The sequence below is a fragment of the Coptis chinensis genome, chromosome 6 (assembly GCF_015680905.1).
Source record: "Coptis chinensis isolate HL-2020 chromosome 6, ASM1568090v1, whole genome shotgun sequence".
NCBI lineage: Eukaryota > Viridiplantae > Streptophyta > Magnoliopsida > Ranunculales > Ranunculaceae > Coptis > Coptis chinensis.
The window spans coordinates 893345-909653 of record NC_141461.1 but is presented as its reverse complement, the minus strand read 5'-3'; the positions used below and the strand labels follow the sequence as shown (position 1 = coordinate 909653).

Here is a 16309-nt window from a genome sequence, read left to right as displayed (position 1 = left end):
ACAACCGTTATAAACAACTTCCTTGGCAAAAGTGAAAGACTATCCAAAGCCACGAATACTCGATCCTCCACTGCATTCCTGTTTTAAGTTGTGCTTTTTTAGCAGGCAACTAGTGTAGCAAACTTTTCTCCTGGTAGCAGGCAGGCAGGACGCCAATACATTATACCTCTGAGGTTTTGCTCTGTCACTGCCAGATTTTCTGATTTGACTGAATGATAGTTTACTTCAGTTCAAGACTTCACTATCCCACTAATATAATTTGCTTTATCTGAAAGTATCTGTGAAACCAGTTTTCATTTGAAAAATTGAGGACAGTTACCAAGTAGAAAAAGGACTCGTGAGAGGAAGATGGATTGCGTATTGTTATCACACTAGTTAGAAAGAATAATCATATTAAATACATTGGAAGCTATTATATTGTTATCACACTAGTTAGAAAGAATAATCATATTAAATACATTGGAAGCTATTGTAAATGGAGTCGGAATTCGGAATCATCCGCAAGACGTTTATACAGCTCATAAAAACTAGCTGACCTGATGAACAGAGAACCCTATTTGAGGTACCTTTAGATGGGTTGACAAATCATTTTCACCCTTCTCCAAAGCAAATGAAGGAAAATGTAATAACAATGTAAAGAGACCAATGGCCCAAATAAGAGGCAGCAATTTTGATTAATGCAGTCAGGATACTAAAACAAAGTATTCAGTAACATTGATCAAGGTAATATTACATGGCCAGAAAATCAGTCAATTTGCACTTAATTTGCCAAGAAGTGCTCATTAGATTGCATTTCATAAAGGTTGAACCAAACTGGCAACAGTTTCTGATTTTCTCATCAGAAGCAAGCCTTCATCTTGATTGTCTTGGATGCTAACTTCCATCTCCTTGCATCTCTAACAAAGGAACCTAATCAGAGCTTCTTCAACCAGGCTTTCAAGTGTGGCTGCAGACTGACCAAGTTCGTGGCCATCTGAACAACATAGGAGAGTTCACCATTGACCACCTCAAATGTTCGAGTTATCTCTTTCACCTGATGATAGAGACTGTCAAAATGCTTCACCAGGAATTGTTACAGACAAATGTTTTTCAATATGTACTCATGCATGGTAGCAAAATGAAATAAAATTTGATGAATATAGAGCAGAAAATACTTTCCATAAAATTTGATTTAGCATGTACTTTCTAAATCATATAGAAGCATTGAAAATCCAGTATGTTATTGCAAAAAATAAATATTAGAGGAGCAAGTGATAACGTGTATGTCACCAACCATAAAATAAAAAGTGTAAATATGTCAACGTATAATATGACATTTCCATATGACGAGGCAAACAAGCAATGTGATGCTCTAGGGGAATCATAAGACTAGAAGAAAAGCACGGATAATCTTGCCCAGAAGAATGAAAAGTAAATAACCTTTGAAGCGTTCCCGACAAGTTCGCTTTGAAGCCTCACGACCTTCTTTTCAGCATCATATGTTCCTTTCTGAAAACATGGTGGCACAAGTACAAGAAATAATAAATAGTAGCAATCAAGGGAAATTTGCAACAAATAACAAAATTAGAGAAACTAGCAAACAAGATCAACAAAAATCTGGGTGGTCAGAGCCAACAAAGAAACAAATCAGAGTGTGTAGTTTGCTGTTAATGTTGAACACACCTAGTCCAAGCTAAGAAAAATGAAGGAGAAAGAATGCAGGTAATCCTTCTAAACCTCGGAAAATTGAACCTAAGATTGAATCCATTGAGAGAGAAGCCATTTTATTCTTGAAAACAAAAGCACTGTAATGTACAAGCTCTAACTATGATTGGAGACAGCCCCTGATGCCAATTGATCTCGATAACATTTAAGCTCAGGATGATGTATAGCTTTCACTCAAAATGAGCAGACAAGTGAATAAGACGAGCATGGTCTGATCTTAACTATAGTGTCTCAACCCTTGTAGACACTCTCTTGAGTTGGTGTTTCTAACTGAATCCAATTATCTGTTTTCCACAGTCTTGATGTGCCAAAGGAGAGCCAGATTTCATCTGGAAGTCCTAAACTGTCTGTACGAGTTCCCTTAGGGTGAGTCATGATTCGAGAAGTGGAGGAAAGTTCAGAAGAAGACTGCTAAAGAGGATGAAGACACTGTCAGCAGGGGATTTACAAGGGGATAAAAACAGACGAGAGATTACCGGGAAGTATATAGAGGGGGCTGCATCATTGTGAATCATATGACATTTTTACTAGGTAGGCACCTCATTTGCCACCAACCATATGCAGAACCCTCTAGTTCAACTCTAGCAGGGACTCCAGGGAGAACCTTGTGTAAATCAATGAATTTGGTTCAGATGTTTTGGTAACGACCTTTATTACAACTGAGCAAACTGTAAAATGATAAATGGAGGGCTTTCTTGGTTACTTTTCTATTGGATCTTGGAAAAGCCTGTTGGTTACCATTTTACCAAACCCATTGTCAAGGAAGATGCCAACAAGAAATTCAACTGCATTTTCGTCATCCTCGATATAATTTTGGACTAACAAATATACCAGGAATCACGCATTTTACCACCTCATAGCTCATTAATTATCACAATCAATCAACAGTTATTACCCAATGGTACCGAAAGAAAGTGATACATATTAGCTATACACTCCATATATAGTTAAGACTAGTGATCTACATACAACTGTGAAGCAAGAGTAAAACTTGAGCTTACAGTGAGGAATTGGATATTACCTGAACCTCAACAAGACCAGTGCTCTGAGCAATCACGACGTCGATGGACCCATCTGGTTTCGGTCTCCAGTAACCACTCTCAGCATGCATAGGCTCACCAGATGCCAATTTCCATGTCTTTTGTGAATAAGCTATCACAGGCTACACTTAAAAAAACATACATAATTAAATTTCAGCACCCAACATACAAATACACTAATATGTAGCAAATAGAGTAAAGAGATGTTTGTATATACTTTGCCAGAGTGAGTGAAAGTGAGTTGTTCACCATACTTGAAGGAATTGATAGTTGGGAAACCACCTTCACCTTCTCCTTTCCAAGTGCCTAGTAAATATGTGAGTGGTGCTAATGATGGGTGTACAGGAAATGTTCCAGTTCCAGGTGCACCATTTTTTCCGTCCATGGTACTAATTAACTCCTATATCCGATCCCTTTAATATAGTTAAACGAGATCATAACTCATTTTTGGATTTTTAACCTGGGGCTTTGATGTGCCCGTCATCCACATTCTTTCATTTTGACTCTTTCTTATTAGGGGCACTTCAAAACCAGCTCAAATTTTCGACTCAAATTCCAGAGGACCTCAATTTGAGGGCTTTTTTTAGCCCATGGGCGAGCTGAGGGCTTTTCTTACGCCCCACATGTTGAATCTTGTAGGTTTTTACGGTTTTACTCCCGAAGAGAGGTGCACTCCTATTTGAGGGGGTAAATTCTTGATTCGGTCAGGATAATTACACATGAGTCCTATATTGGGCGCCACATAAATTGGATTGGGCAGCCTCCAGCCCAAGCCCAAATAGCAAAGTCCAAAAGAAAGCCCAGTACACCCCCACCTAAATTGTGAAAACCGAGAAAACCTTTTTAACCGGTATCATCTCTCTCGCGTATCAAACCAAAAATCAAAAACGAAAAACAAACCAAAAACAAAACTTGGTTTTGTGCAATGATAGTTTTGTTGGTGCAAACAAGGATTTCTTCAGTTTCGAATATCAATTAGTGAGTGCATTTTGTTTATTTTTTTTTTAATTCAACTCTAGTTTCTCAATTTGTGGTTTCTATTGTTGAATAATAAGTATAGTTATTATCGTTGAATAATTTGTGGTTTCTATTGTTGATTTTTATACAATGCAAGTTGTTTGGACTGTTGGTACAAAGTATTGTTTAAGAAAAATTGAAATGACCCAGTGAGGTCGTTTGAATGTGTTTTTTTTTTAAGTGGAAATTTTATTAATACTGATAAGGATTTTTACAAATAATTAAGACAAACGTGCAACAAGCTGCGCCAAAATCCTTTCTGAATAGCAAATCCTATTATTCTAAAAACAAACTCGTTAGAACTAGCTGTCATAACTCGTTAACAAATCATATTCTACCGATTTTATTTATTATTATTTTTTTAATATTCTTTGTATTGTTGTATAATTTGTGATTTCTATTGTTGATTATTATACAATGCAAGTTGTTTGGACTCCAAAACGACAAATTATACAATGCAATTTGTGGTTTATATTGTTGATTATTATACAATGCAAAATGAATAATAAAATCGGTAGAATGTATAAAGAGGTGAGAGATATTTTTGGGTATAATGAGGGAGTCTTGGCTTTGAAACTTCGGGGTTATGAAAAATTGGGTTTGAGTTCACCTACTGTTGTTAAGTTAGTAAGTTGTAGTCCATCGCTATTGGTTATATATATTTTTTATTATTACATGCAAGAGATACATATTAGCCAAAATATACTAAAAAAAAATGCAAGCTCAACATTCAACAAATATCATATATACAAAACAAACAGATTTCTCAGTATGTAACTTGCTCAAAAACCAACAAATTAAAACTTAGAGAAACTTAAAAAGATAATAATAAAATAACATAATCATCAATAGTTTGGACTCGATCATAGATCAACAAATTACAACTTAGAAAAACTTAATATGCTCAAAAAAATGAAATAAACAATCACCACCAGTTCAGTACCAAAAAGCATATAAGTTGTTAACATATTATATGAAAGTAACTACCATATTCATACAATTAATACATTTAAAAAAAACTTTACACAAATGTACTGAAAAAAAACACAAGTTCACTTTCAAGTAAGTTCTTTTGGAGCACCTATTTCACAATATTCATATCATTTTTTGTATAACTTTTAGTGTAACTAAACTAAATGATGAATTAGTTTTACCAATTATTATTGAACTGACTTTTCATATCTATAACAAAAGTGAATTTTTGTAGATGAATGATGAATATATCAGCACAACGAAACAAAAAAATGACACAATTTTTTTTTTATTCCATGTGAACTAACTACTAAAAATGGAAAATATAATTGGTTGTGAGAGATGAGTTATTCAAATGAATAAGAGAAATATATGAGAAATGAAAATTGAAAAATGGAAAAGGTGAGTGATAAGAGAGGGATTGAGAGAACTAATGATGAGAAATGTTAAAAGAAAATGTTTTCGTGTCTAACAGTTTTCCCGCCAAATACCTAATGTCATTTGTCATGTTACATGTGAGGGACAGACAAACTCATTTGCACTATATATCAACAACTTTTTTATCGTGCATTGATTTTATCATCATCAGATCAACTATAATGAAGTTTGGGAATGACAATATGACTTGGAATTTTGTTTTGTTAGATTGATGGAATGAGTTTGCAAAAAAAAAAAAAAGAATTTTGCTATTTTAATGGATGATGAATGTTATTATTTTAAGGAAAAAAGAATTTTGCTATTTTAATGGATGATAGATATTATTATTTTAAAGATGATGGATTTTGCTATTTTAATATTTTCTTGTGTATATATTTTTTGCATTTTGATTTAATTTATTATCTAATTTATTTCACTAATTTATTTTTGTACTTATTTTAACTTCTTTTTTAGTAATTTAAATTGCCTAAAAAAACAAAAACCAAACTCAAAAATCAAAACTCAATCTGGATGGTCTATCTTGAGTGTAATGATCTCCATGAAATCGAATGGTTAATAGAAATTAACATGTCTAAATCATGAGAGGACAATGATAGAGAAAAGTGTAAGAGGAGAGAGAAATTATCTTTTTGAAGCAATTCAAATTGTGTAGGGACAACAACTACATAAAAAAAAAAAAAAAAAAAAAGTCAGTTGCAGAGGAGAGAGAATTTTAATGTTAAAATTGAAGCTCAAAAAAAGTAAAATTTTTCTCTGTTTAAATTACAAAAACTACTGAAAAAATTGCGCAGGAGAGAGAAATTGATACTTCTAGATTTCAAAGTTAACTATTTGATTGAATCTAAGACACCCATCACGCAGGAGTGAGGGTGTATTACACCAAAAAGTACTGCAATCAATGTCTCTCATGCCTGCGTACAGGTGCACCCTGCGAATATTAGGCGTCCTCTTAAAATTGAAGCTCAAAAAACGAGGTAAAATTTTTCTCCTGTTTAAATTACAAAAAACTACGAAAAAATTGCTGACAGTAGGTCTGTAAATTGCTACTTCTAGATTTCAAAGTTAACTAATTGTGCCAGTATAAATTACTACAATGTTTTCATTTTATGATGGTCAAAATCCAACTGTCTACAATCGTAGTTTGTATCGCTAAGAGAATCTAATAGGTCACTGTAATTTCTCATGTCAACATCAAAAGTACAAAAAAAAAGAGAGTGTGGCCAGAAGAAAGAGAGTATTGCAAAAATGGGTAAAAATGTCAAAACCCGTTGAATGGGTCAAAATTAAAGGGGGCTTAGCCGGTTGGAACACAATGTGCAATTATTATGGCCAACTCAATAATTTACCCAATTTGTGGTACATCCGCACGTGTTTTGTTTTACTATGTAATAAGATTATGTTTTACATGGAAAGTGTTCCATTAAATATCTAGTTGCACTAGTTAACAATATAATAAAAGGTATTTGTTATTGACTGACCCCATATTGTGTTGGGCAAACTCCAACAAAAAAAACAATTATTACAAGTGTGTCATTGGTCTCAAAAAATTCAAAAAAAAAAACAAATATTACAAGAGTGTCATTGGTCCCAAAAAATTGAATTCGAAAATCCCAAACTTAAACGATCCCAATTTAAACGACGATGTGGCCATTTATCTTTGGAAACCCAAACGATGTGGCCATATCATTTGACTAAGTTCAAAACGGTTTGAGATTCTTAATCCAAACGGTGTGGCCACACCATTTGAGATTTGAACTTTGAAAAATATAAAATTTTTGGCGTTTGAGACTTAATCCGGCGGTGTTATTATCACCGGTCAAGAAGGCCAAAAATAGAACTTTATATTTTTCAAAGTTCAAATCAAATGCCATGCCACAATCCGTTTGGACTAAGTCTCCAACGATATGGTCACACCGCTTTGAGATTTGAATTTTGAAAAATATAAAGTTCTGTTTTTTGACCTCTTGACCGGTTTGCCACACCGCTTTTGAATTGCTCAACGATGTAGTTAAAACGTTGAATTTGAGTTCAACAACGATGCCACACCGCGCGTTTGAGACTTAGTTCAATGGTGTGGCCATTTGGATGGATTTTTGCCGAATTACATTGTCTTTGATGAATCCACCTACCGGCCGTTTAAGCTGAGTTTTCGAATTCAATTTTTTGAGACCAATAATACACTTATAATATTTATTTATTTTTAGACTTTTTTAGAATCAATAGCACAAATGTAATATTTTTTTTTTTTTTGTCTGCCGAACACAATATGGGTCCGTCAGTAATAGGACTCTAAAATCCTCCGTTTTTCGTGTCACGTTCTTGGTTGAATTTTCATCTAGACTATTTGTTGCTCCCTATTTTTAATCATACATGTTTCCCAAACTGCTGTAGAAATTCAGTTCAAAGTGATACATGAAGACAAAAGCTATATCTCAAAATCTGCCTTCCATGGATGAAACAAGTCCAACAAATCACAATATTGAAAAATCAAAATAACCAACCAAACCAATCAAAGAGAAAGTCCTAACTTTTGAAAATATTATTTTGGAATTTTCTGCTGTCAATTGGTCAATCGTAGACTTGTAGTAGGTATATCCGTATATGAAAGGTTAGACTATTGCACGACCTACATCTATCGCATACCCCCATTTTCCTGATAACCCCACTTTAAGATGTTAGACTTTGTATTCATTTTTGTGCTTCCTACACATTACACATGCAGAGTTTTGACAGATTATATGAGGACACAAATAGCTAATTGAAAAAATCAAAATGCCTGTGTAACTAATTTTATTATGTGCTAATGATTAGTGAACTCAATAAATTTTCACGACACAAGCTTTTTCCACGAAAATCTTACGAAATCTTTTTGACCGCCATTTTAACTTCTAAAAAATGAACAAATCATATATCTCCACTGGTTATAAGTTGTCAATCCACCACAGAAATATTGTGCTCCAAAAATTATGGAGCACACCGATTTTAAATGACAACCAATGATAATTGTAATAGAAGTAACTACCCACCAAACAATCAATGATAATTATAATAGAAGTAACTATCCACAACATGGTTTATGAAATCAACTAAATAACTCATAAACAAATAGTAAATAATGTAAACCACCCACCAAAATAACAAACCAATTAACCAAATAAGATAGACGAAGATTTACGTGGTTTGGATTGCGCATAATCCACAACTAAATAGAAGCTCAAATTGAAAAAGAATCAAATAATATTACACACTCACTTTGGTTTAATAGAACTCCTAAATTCCATTTTCTTATGACTTCACAAATCTCTCATACTATAAACAACTAATTGTGTGGACAACTGAGTGATTTTTTGCTCCCAAACGATATTCCCTCCAAGGGCTCCAAGTCCAATCAAGAAGCAACACTTGTCAACTATATTGGAGATCCAACTAGCAACATATTTATTTAGATTTGCACTTCCGATTTTACCCTTAGAATATTGGTCAACAACTCCTTATTTAGTTCTTTTATTTAATAAAAAAATCAATAATTATCATTTGAGCCATAATAAAAAAAATTTTTTTATGGGGAATGACTCTATTCATGAGTCAACATAGAAGATGAACACATTTGAAAGATCATTTTCTATTTTTTTCAACAAATATTTTAGATTCTCTCTTTAAATTTTGACGAGGGCAAATTAGTAAGTCTAAAAAAAATGCAGGTTATTAGTAGTTGGATTTCAAAATATTATAGACATGTGTTGATTGTTGATTGGGCTTGGAGCTGGGGAAATATCGCTGGGAGCAAAAATTCACTATGGACAACTACCAATGAGTTTGGGCATAAACAAAACTCTCAATAGAGACACCAAATCTCAAACCTTAGCAACCAAATTTATCTCATTTTCTAATTTATAAACCCTAACTTTTTTTATATAACGTAGTTGAAATTTCGGTGAGATACAAAATTTCAACATATTTCGGCAAATGAATACCAAAATGTCATACTTCATTCAGTACCGATACCTAAAAATCCAACTAGTCCAAGTTGTTTTCTCAAATTCGGTAACAAGATACGGAATGAACTTCACTTTCTCGGTAACTAGATGCCATCTCCAACTCACTTTCTCGGTAACAAGATGTCATCTCCAACAAGAAATACCTTTTTGAGGTTATATGAAGTCATCGCTTTGAAATGCCCATGACAGCATACAACGTCAGGGTGGTCTCTGTGGGCGATTGATGAGGTTGCTATGATCTAGTCTTGGATTCTGTGTAATGTAGCTTGTTGCAAGTCTGTGCAATGTTTTGCAAGTACGAAATCTGTTTCGCTTTAGTTCACTTTATATTTATAGTTTTATTCTTTGACTCTTATAAGTGATTATGTACAATGCTGCTGGTTGGTTTATTTGTAACACATTGTACTTGACAACAGATTCCGCTCCTTTTCTAACTAAATTAAGCTAGTTGACACTTGACACCAGAGTTTACAGTAAATTTATTATAGCCATCAATAATACTTCTGAGAACAATCTTCTTTATTAACTCAATAAGATATGAGCTTGTCATATGATTGCATTACATGAGATGGTTTCGTCCGTTTTTTTTCATCCTATAAAGAACTCCAACAGTAAGTATACTACAAAACAACACTCGTTCTCTCGCAAAATAGAAGTGCATCTCCTTCTTTATTTTGATTATTTCGAGCCTAAGAAGAAGTCGTCTTGCCTGCAGAAGAATGGAACGAGTTATTATTAGCATTCTATAATGAACTACATTCATTGACACATTTGCTTTAGGTAAAGTTTTCTACGGCATGCATTGCTTTGAAAATATATATCTATTTAAGAATCTCACCAGGCTCAGCGAAGGTGGTTTCTTAGTAATGCTGAGGAGGAGGTGGTGACTTGTACTTGTAAACTGGAGTTGGTGGTGGGGGAGACTTGTATTTGTAGACTGGGGTGGGTGGTGGTGGCGACTTGTAAACTGGAGTTGGTGGTGGAGGTGACTTGTACTTGTATACTGGAGTAGGTGGTGGAGGTGACTTGTATTCCTTCTTTGGGGGTGGAGGTGACTTGTAGACTGGCGGGGGTGGTGATTTGTAGACTGGTGGTGGTGGCGACTTGTATTTGGGTGGTGGGGGTGATTTGTACACTGGAGGTGGAGGTGACTTGTACACTGGTGGTGGTGGTGACTTGTACACGGGAGGTGGAGGGGACTTGTAAACTGGTGGTGGAGGGGACTTGTAGACTGGAGGTGGTGGGGATTTGTAAACTGGTGGTGGTGGTGACTTGTACACTGGAGGTGGTGGTGACTTGTAAACTGGTGGGGGTGGTGACTTGTGCACTGGGGGTGGTGGTGAGTATTTCTTGGGTGCTGGAGGAGGTGGTGAAGTGTAACGATAATCAGCTGTGATCTCTAATGGTAGACTTAGAGAAACTATCAGTACTACAAGAGTAGCAACCATAGAGGTTGCTGAACCCCTCTTTGCTCCCGTACTTCCCATATCTATAGAATGGAAAATGTTATGATTCTAAGGAACCCTTCTCACACCTTTTTATAGCTTAGCAATTTACCACTTTCTACCTAACAAAACTTGGTAAAACATTTCAAACTTTACCAACCCCACCCTAAAGGTAATGAGAGATCTGAATTGGTCTTTGTTAGACATCCGTCATTTTATTTACAATTACAATACATGACTCAAAGATATAGACTTTAGTGCTTTTTTTGCTTGTATATGCATTATGCAATAAGTCACGGAGCGTCTCTTGTATTAGTCATTGTTTATTGCAGATAATGTGGCGGATTGACAAACTTCCCAAAAAATCTGATGGACTCTCTAGCCTCCCTCCCTCTGTCTTCTATATTCACACCGACATCCTACGATGACATGGTATATTATTTCAGTGAAGTCAACTCGAAATTCGACCAAGATGGATCCTTATGGGATTGCCTGACATACTCCGCGAGTTCACTTTGATTGTATCATTCATCCTCGTTTCTCCAAAGGTACTGTTACAGACAGTCTAATCAGTGAATCTCGCAAGTATACTAGGCATTTAGTGCATAAAAAAATGGTATGCTGCTCTTCAGGGCCGGCTCTAAACTTTAGGGGGCTCTAGGCGAGCTTCCTTAAGAGGGCCTATATTATTTTGAAAACATAGGTTTTTTACAAGAGCTCGTGCATCCAATGTTTTAAGTGGTCTACTGTAAATTGTAATTACCGGACTGGACTGGACCAGACTATGTTTGGTTGTAGCCCATTGGGTATTAGCCTATTAAGTTATAGTTGGAACTTGGAACCTAAATTTTGACCAAAACATTGGGGGACGTAGGCGGCTGCCTAATTGGCCTCTCCGGCCCTGACGCTCTTCAAATCTTACTTTTATTTTATGCCTACTAATTTCCCATACAGAGGAACATAGGTAACAGAATCCAAAGTTTTTCTCTTTTTGACAGTAGGATCAGAGTTCTGTAATTTTTATGCATTGCAATCAGATATATTAGAGATAACAACAAACTCTTGACTTCATTTTTCCGTATTGTTCTAAAATGCAAATAATACAGCTTAACCATCGAGCAACAACCCCACATCTCATTTATATATCTTACTAGGATGAGTGGATGACCATATCTTATTTTAAAAATATCGTTCTTGCGAACTGCCAATCATTCGCAAAGTGAACCGGCAAAATTCTTCAATCTTTCCATTTTAGTCACAAATGGCAATCAATACAAACATTTAATATACGCTTCAAATTTTGAGCTTCAATAGTCAACAGTTCATAATGTGGCGTCATTTAAAAAAAACAGAATTCAGCTTACAATACTTGTATTATCATCTATGAAATCGTAAGCATACCACTTCATTGTTCAATGTGTCTTACCAAATTTTGAACAATCTAATCATACATTCATACCTATAGGGGTTCTGATATTCTCTATCAAACATCAGGATGCTCGAAACTCTGAACATGGTGGAAATGACACACCCGATCTATAGTTCCATTACAGTACGCATCTATGATCTAATAGAAACCATAGGCATCTTTCGCAACATCCAAAGGCGAACTCCTATCTGTGGTAGGTTCCATTTTTTCTTTGCAACATATCCCTTCATGGGAAGTGTTCGATCATGACTAAAGATGTACTTGCAAAAATCTTGGCCATGGGTTTGAACCCCTTTGTATCTACTACAAATGTACTTTTGTCCCATGCGGTTGCCTTAAGACTCCACATCATTCTGGCCGGAACATGAGGGAACTAATACACCTCACATGCTATCTTGATCTCCACCCCTCATTTTGGGACACCCTTTACATCGTGGTGGGCAAGGATACACTCCAATTTCTATAAATACCTCTCCTATGAACTCGCCCGGACTGATTACGCTCTCCCCACAAAACCAAGAGCAAGATATCGTGGCGGTTAAACTCCCAAAAGCGAACTTCGGTCCATCCAACAACCCATTCCGGTCCCCAATTGATCTGTGTGTAAGGGAAAGCTAAATCACACCTTTACATTGGCCGTGGATGGTCTCGATTACTTGAGAAACCAAACCACTTCCAAAACAAATCCGTAACCAAAACTCTCGAGCCCACGAAATATGGCAAGCCTCGAACTCAACTCCACATGTTAGCGGGGACAACTAGGGAATATCACATCACACCTTTACATAAGCGAGCAAATAGCTCAACTTCGGTGGCGAAAAAACGTTACACTTCTGGCGCAAGCAAGTGGATACACGGAACCCACTAGGTGCCAAATTGCCCACTTCGAGGGGCGACATCATCAACGCGTCGGTCCACAAATCAACGAGTCAGCCAAAGGCTCGACAAAAATCGCGGTAAAGAAAGACTCCACCCGGATAGTGCAAAAGATCGCCGAAAACCTCTGCTGGCTCTCCATTTGTTCTTAAATGCTTCACAAAGTTTCTCTTCAAGATTTCGTCCAACCAAGGTTCCCAATGTACGATGGCCGCACATGCCCAGGCCAGCATATATATAGCTCGGTACGTTCAAAGTCTAGCACTCTACAGTGCACCAGAGTTCGACCACCTTCATTGCAGACTATTTCCCGATAGTCTAAAAGATGGCCCACTCGACTGGTTCTTTTCCCTCGAGGCCGATTCGATAAAAACTTGAGCGACTCACCGACTGTTACCGAGCCAATCGTCCATAACAGGGGCGTAAGAAGGGCGATCTCAATTCACTCTTCCGGCTTGCTCACCGGCAAGGAAGAAACCTTCCACTCCTTCCTAAGTCGGTTCAAAACATAACTTTTAGACATGGAGAGTGGCCTCAAAGAGTCATTTGCCGCGGTGGCTTTCACAAAACGCTGCGCGCCCACAACAACTTCACCTCACCGGTCGCTCTTAAAAAACGACCGAACCGTTGGTTGGCGGTACTTTTCGAGTTGATAGGTACATCAAGTTACAAGAAGGTTTGAAAACTCAGAACCAAAAAGAAGAAGAAGCAGAAGAAGGAGAGGTTTACGAGGTAGCATCATCCTCTAAAAAACGACCCCGACAACAAGGGCAGCCCTCCAAACTCAAACTAAGCAATGACCGAGAATTCGCCGTACTCACCAGATCTCCTAGTTACATACTAAAGAAGATCAAACGAGCTGCCTACTACCGACCTTAGATAAGACAACCAGCAGATCTCCCCGACCAGCCTTATTGCGCTTTCCACCGAGCTAAGTGCCATGAGACCGATGTGTGCTGGGGGATCAAGCATTACTTGCAGGATCTCATAGAAGCCGGACACATCAAGCAGTACACCAACATACCCGACGGCGACCTGCGCCACAAGCTCATGGCCCGCAGAGTACGAAGCAGATCCCCACCTCGACTTAGCGATAAGAGGGCCCAAGGTCGTTCTCACAGCAGAGGACGTTCCCGAGACCGCTCTCGTCAAGACCGTCGCCAACCGTCAACAGGTCGCGAGTACGACAGAACCATTCACATGATCACACTTCAGGATGATTCCGTTTCAACATCTCGAGAAAAGAAAGGGCGTTGGTTGCCCTTCCATGAAGTTTACAACTTTTCTTCACAAGCCGCACCACACCACATGCGGCTCGGGGCCAGGTGAGGGGAGATATCACCTTCTCAGAGGCCGACCTCAACAAGGTTTGCCTCCCGCACAACGACGCACTCGTGGTCCACGTCAAAATTAGCGACTTGACCGTCAAGCGAGTTTTGATAGATCCTGGAAGCTCCTGCGATATTTTGTTCTACCATACGATCCGAGAGATAAACCTGCCAAAATCGGTCTTCATAGACCCGATCGCACCCCTCTTTGGATTCAATGGCTCCAGGGCAGACCCAATAGGAGACATCATACTCCCGATCTCGATGGGCTCCCGAAGATAAAGTCGAAACTTCAACCGCGGCGTTTCAACGTCCTAGATACCAAGTCGTCCTACAACGCTATTCTAGGACGATGATGGATCTATCAAATGAAGGCAGTGCCTTCCACTTTGCATCAAGTGATCCGTTTTCCTGGCCCGAGGGAAATGCTGGAGCTTCGGAGCAACCAGCTCGAAGCCTATCATTGTAACCAGATCATCCCAGCGAACAAGACCACTGAATCCCCCATTAACGTCAGAAACGAACCCACCAGCTATACAATGGCCAAAGACTTAGTGGCCGGGAGAGCTAACACACAAAGCAAAGCGGCTGGGGGCTCAACAAGAACTTCCTCTCACCGGCCCGATCCGACCTCCACTAAAGGCGGATTTGTCCCAAATCACAAATCCTTGAGGTCGCCCCCATTGAGAGCATCCCGCGAACAAGTAGAGCCTAGAGATCGGCCCCCACCACTCATACAACCAATGCGACTGGCGACAAACTACCATTTCTTGTTGTCATTTGCCCGCGGAAGTCACCTCTCTGACCACTGTTGTCGTAACCACGAAGGCACTCCGATTCTACGGCTACTACTGACCATTTCATCGGACCGGCACAACATCGCAAAAATGCAATTCTCGAGAGCACTCAAACCGCCTGAAGAACCGGCACCGGCTCAAGAAAGGCGACAAGTGAATCACGGGAGCGAGCGACCTTAAACTCGTCTATGTCGGGGCTAACCTCGACCCCACACTTAAAGCTCATCTTGTAAATTTTCTGTCCATGAATAAAGATGTGTTAAAGCAGTGGTATATCGATGTGCGGTATAGATCCTAGCGTTGCATGCATCGGTTAAACGTCAACCCTGGTGCCAAACCAGTTCGACAACGACCTAAAAGATTGTCATTACGTTTTCAAAAAGCAGTCAACGATGAGGTCGATAAACTCAAACAAGTTGGTTTCATCCGGAAGGTCGATTACCCAGATTGGGTAGCAAACATAGTGGCCGTTCCAAAAAAGAATGGTACAGTCCGCTTGTGCGTCGACTTCACCAACGTGAACCAAGAAACACCTAAAGACAGCTTCCCACTACCTAGAATCGACCGACTCGTCGACCAGACTTGTGGGCACGAGCTGTTATCATTCATGGATGCATATAGTGGGTACAACCAAATACCACTCACTGAAGAAGATCAGGAGAAGACCTCATTCATCACTGAGCAAGGAATTTATTGTTACAACGTTCTCCCGTTCGGACTGAAGAATGCGGGGGCGACATATCAACGACTGGTAATTGACATGTTCCAGGACATGTTAGGAGATACCATGGAGGTCTACATCGACGACATGGTTGTCAAAAGCAAAAAAGCAGGCGACCACCTTACTCACCTTGAGCAAGCGTTCTCCAGATTACGACGAATTGGAATGAAACTGAACCCAGAGAAGTGCCTTTTTGGAGCGTCCTCCAGAAAATTTCTAGGATATCAGGTCTCGCAGCGAGGTATTGAAGCGAATCCAGACCAAATTCGGGCGTTTTTAGACATACCCGACCCACAAACAAAGAAACAGATACAAAAGTTGTCAGGCATGGTCGCTGCACTCAACCGATTCATATTGAGAGCGTTAGACAAGTGCCGATCGTTCCTACAGATCCTGAAAAAAGGCGAGCAGTTCTCGTGGAACGATCAATGCCACCAAGCATTCTCCACTCTCAAGGAATACCTCACAACACCTCCCGTCTTAGCTAAACCAATAGACGGAGAAACTCTGGGGCTCTATCTGGCAGTATCAGACTTCGCCATCA

At 38.4% G+C, this 16309-nt stretch overlaps 2 protein-coding genes across 2 annotated transcripts; both read right to left on the bottom strand.

The window, feature by feature from the left end:
• Positions 1–638: 638 nt before the first annotated feature.
• LOC147490508 (nitrobindin heme-binding domain protein) lies at positions 639–3276 on the bottom strand. Its single transcript, XM_086565568.1, has 4 exons — positions 2962–3276; positions 2726–2866; positions 1420–1488; positions 639–1033 (listed from the first exon to the last, which is right to left on the bottom strand). Exons 1-4 carry the CDS (start codon positions 3127–3129, stop codon positions 914–916), a joined length of 498 nt encoding a protein of 165 aa, XP_086421694.1. The 5' UTR covers positions 3130–3276; the 3' UTR covers positions 639–913.
• Positions 3277–9670: 6394 nt separating this feature from the next.
• Positions 9671–10685, bottom strand: LOC147490507 (uncharacterized). The gene is made up of 2 exons (XM_086564793.1): positions 10008–10685; positions 9671–9878 (listed from the first exon to the last, which is right to left on the bottom strand). The coding sequence occupies exon 1, from the start codon at positions 10654–10656 to the stop codon at positions 10030–10032; it is 627 nt and encodes a 208-aa protein (XP_086420919.1). The 5' UTR covers positions 10657–10685; the 3' UTR covers positions 9671–9878; positions 10008–10029.
• Positions 10686–16309: the final 5624 nt, after the last annotated feature.

What these genes read in the sequence shown, in the direction of transcription:
- LOC147490507 (XM_086564793.1), bottom strand. Translation starts at nt 10,656, where the DNA reads ATGGGAAGTACGGGAGCAAAGAGGGGTTCAGCAACCTCTATGGTTGCT.
- LOC147490508 (XM_086565568.1), bottom strand. Translation starts at nt 3,129, where the DNA reads ATGGACGGAAAAAATGGTGCACCTGGAACTGGAACATTTCCTGTACAC. An exon ending in CTTTCACTCACTCTGGCAAA is followed by an intron (nt 2,867 to 2,961) that starts GTATATACAAAC and finishes TTTTAAGTGTAG; the next exon opens with CCTGTGATAGCTTATTCACA. An exon ending in TTGTCGGGAACGCTTCAAAG is followed by an intron (nt 1,034 to 1,419) that starts GTTATTTACTTT and finishes CTCTATCATCAG; the next exon opens with GTGAAAGAGATAACTCGAAC.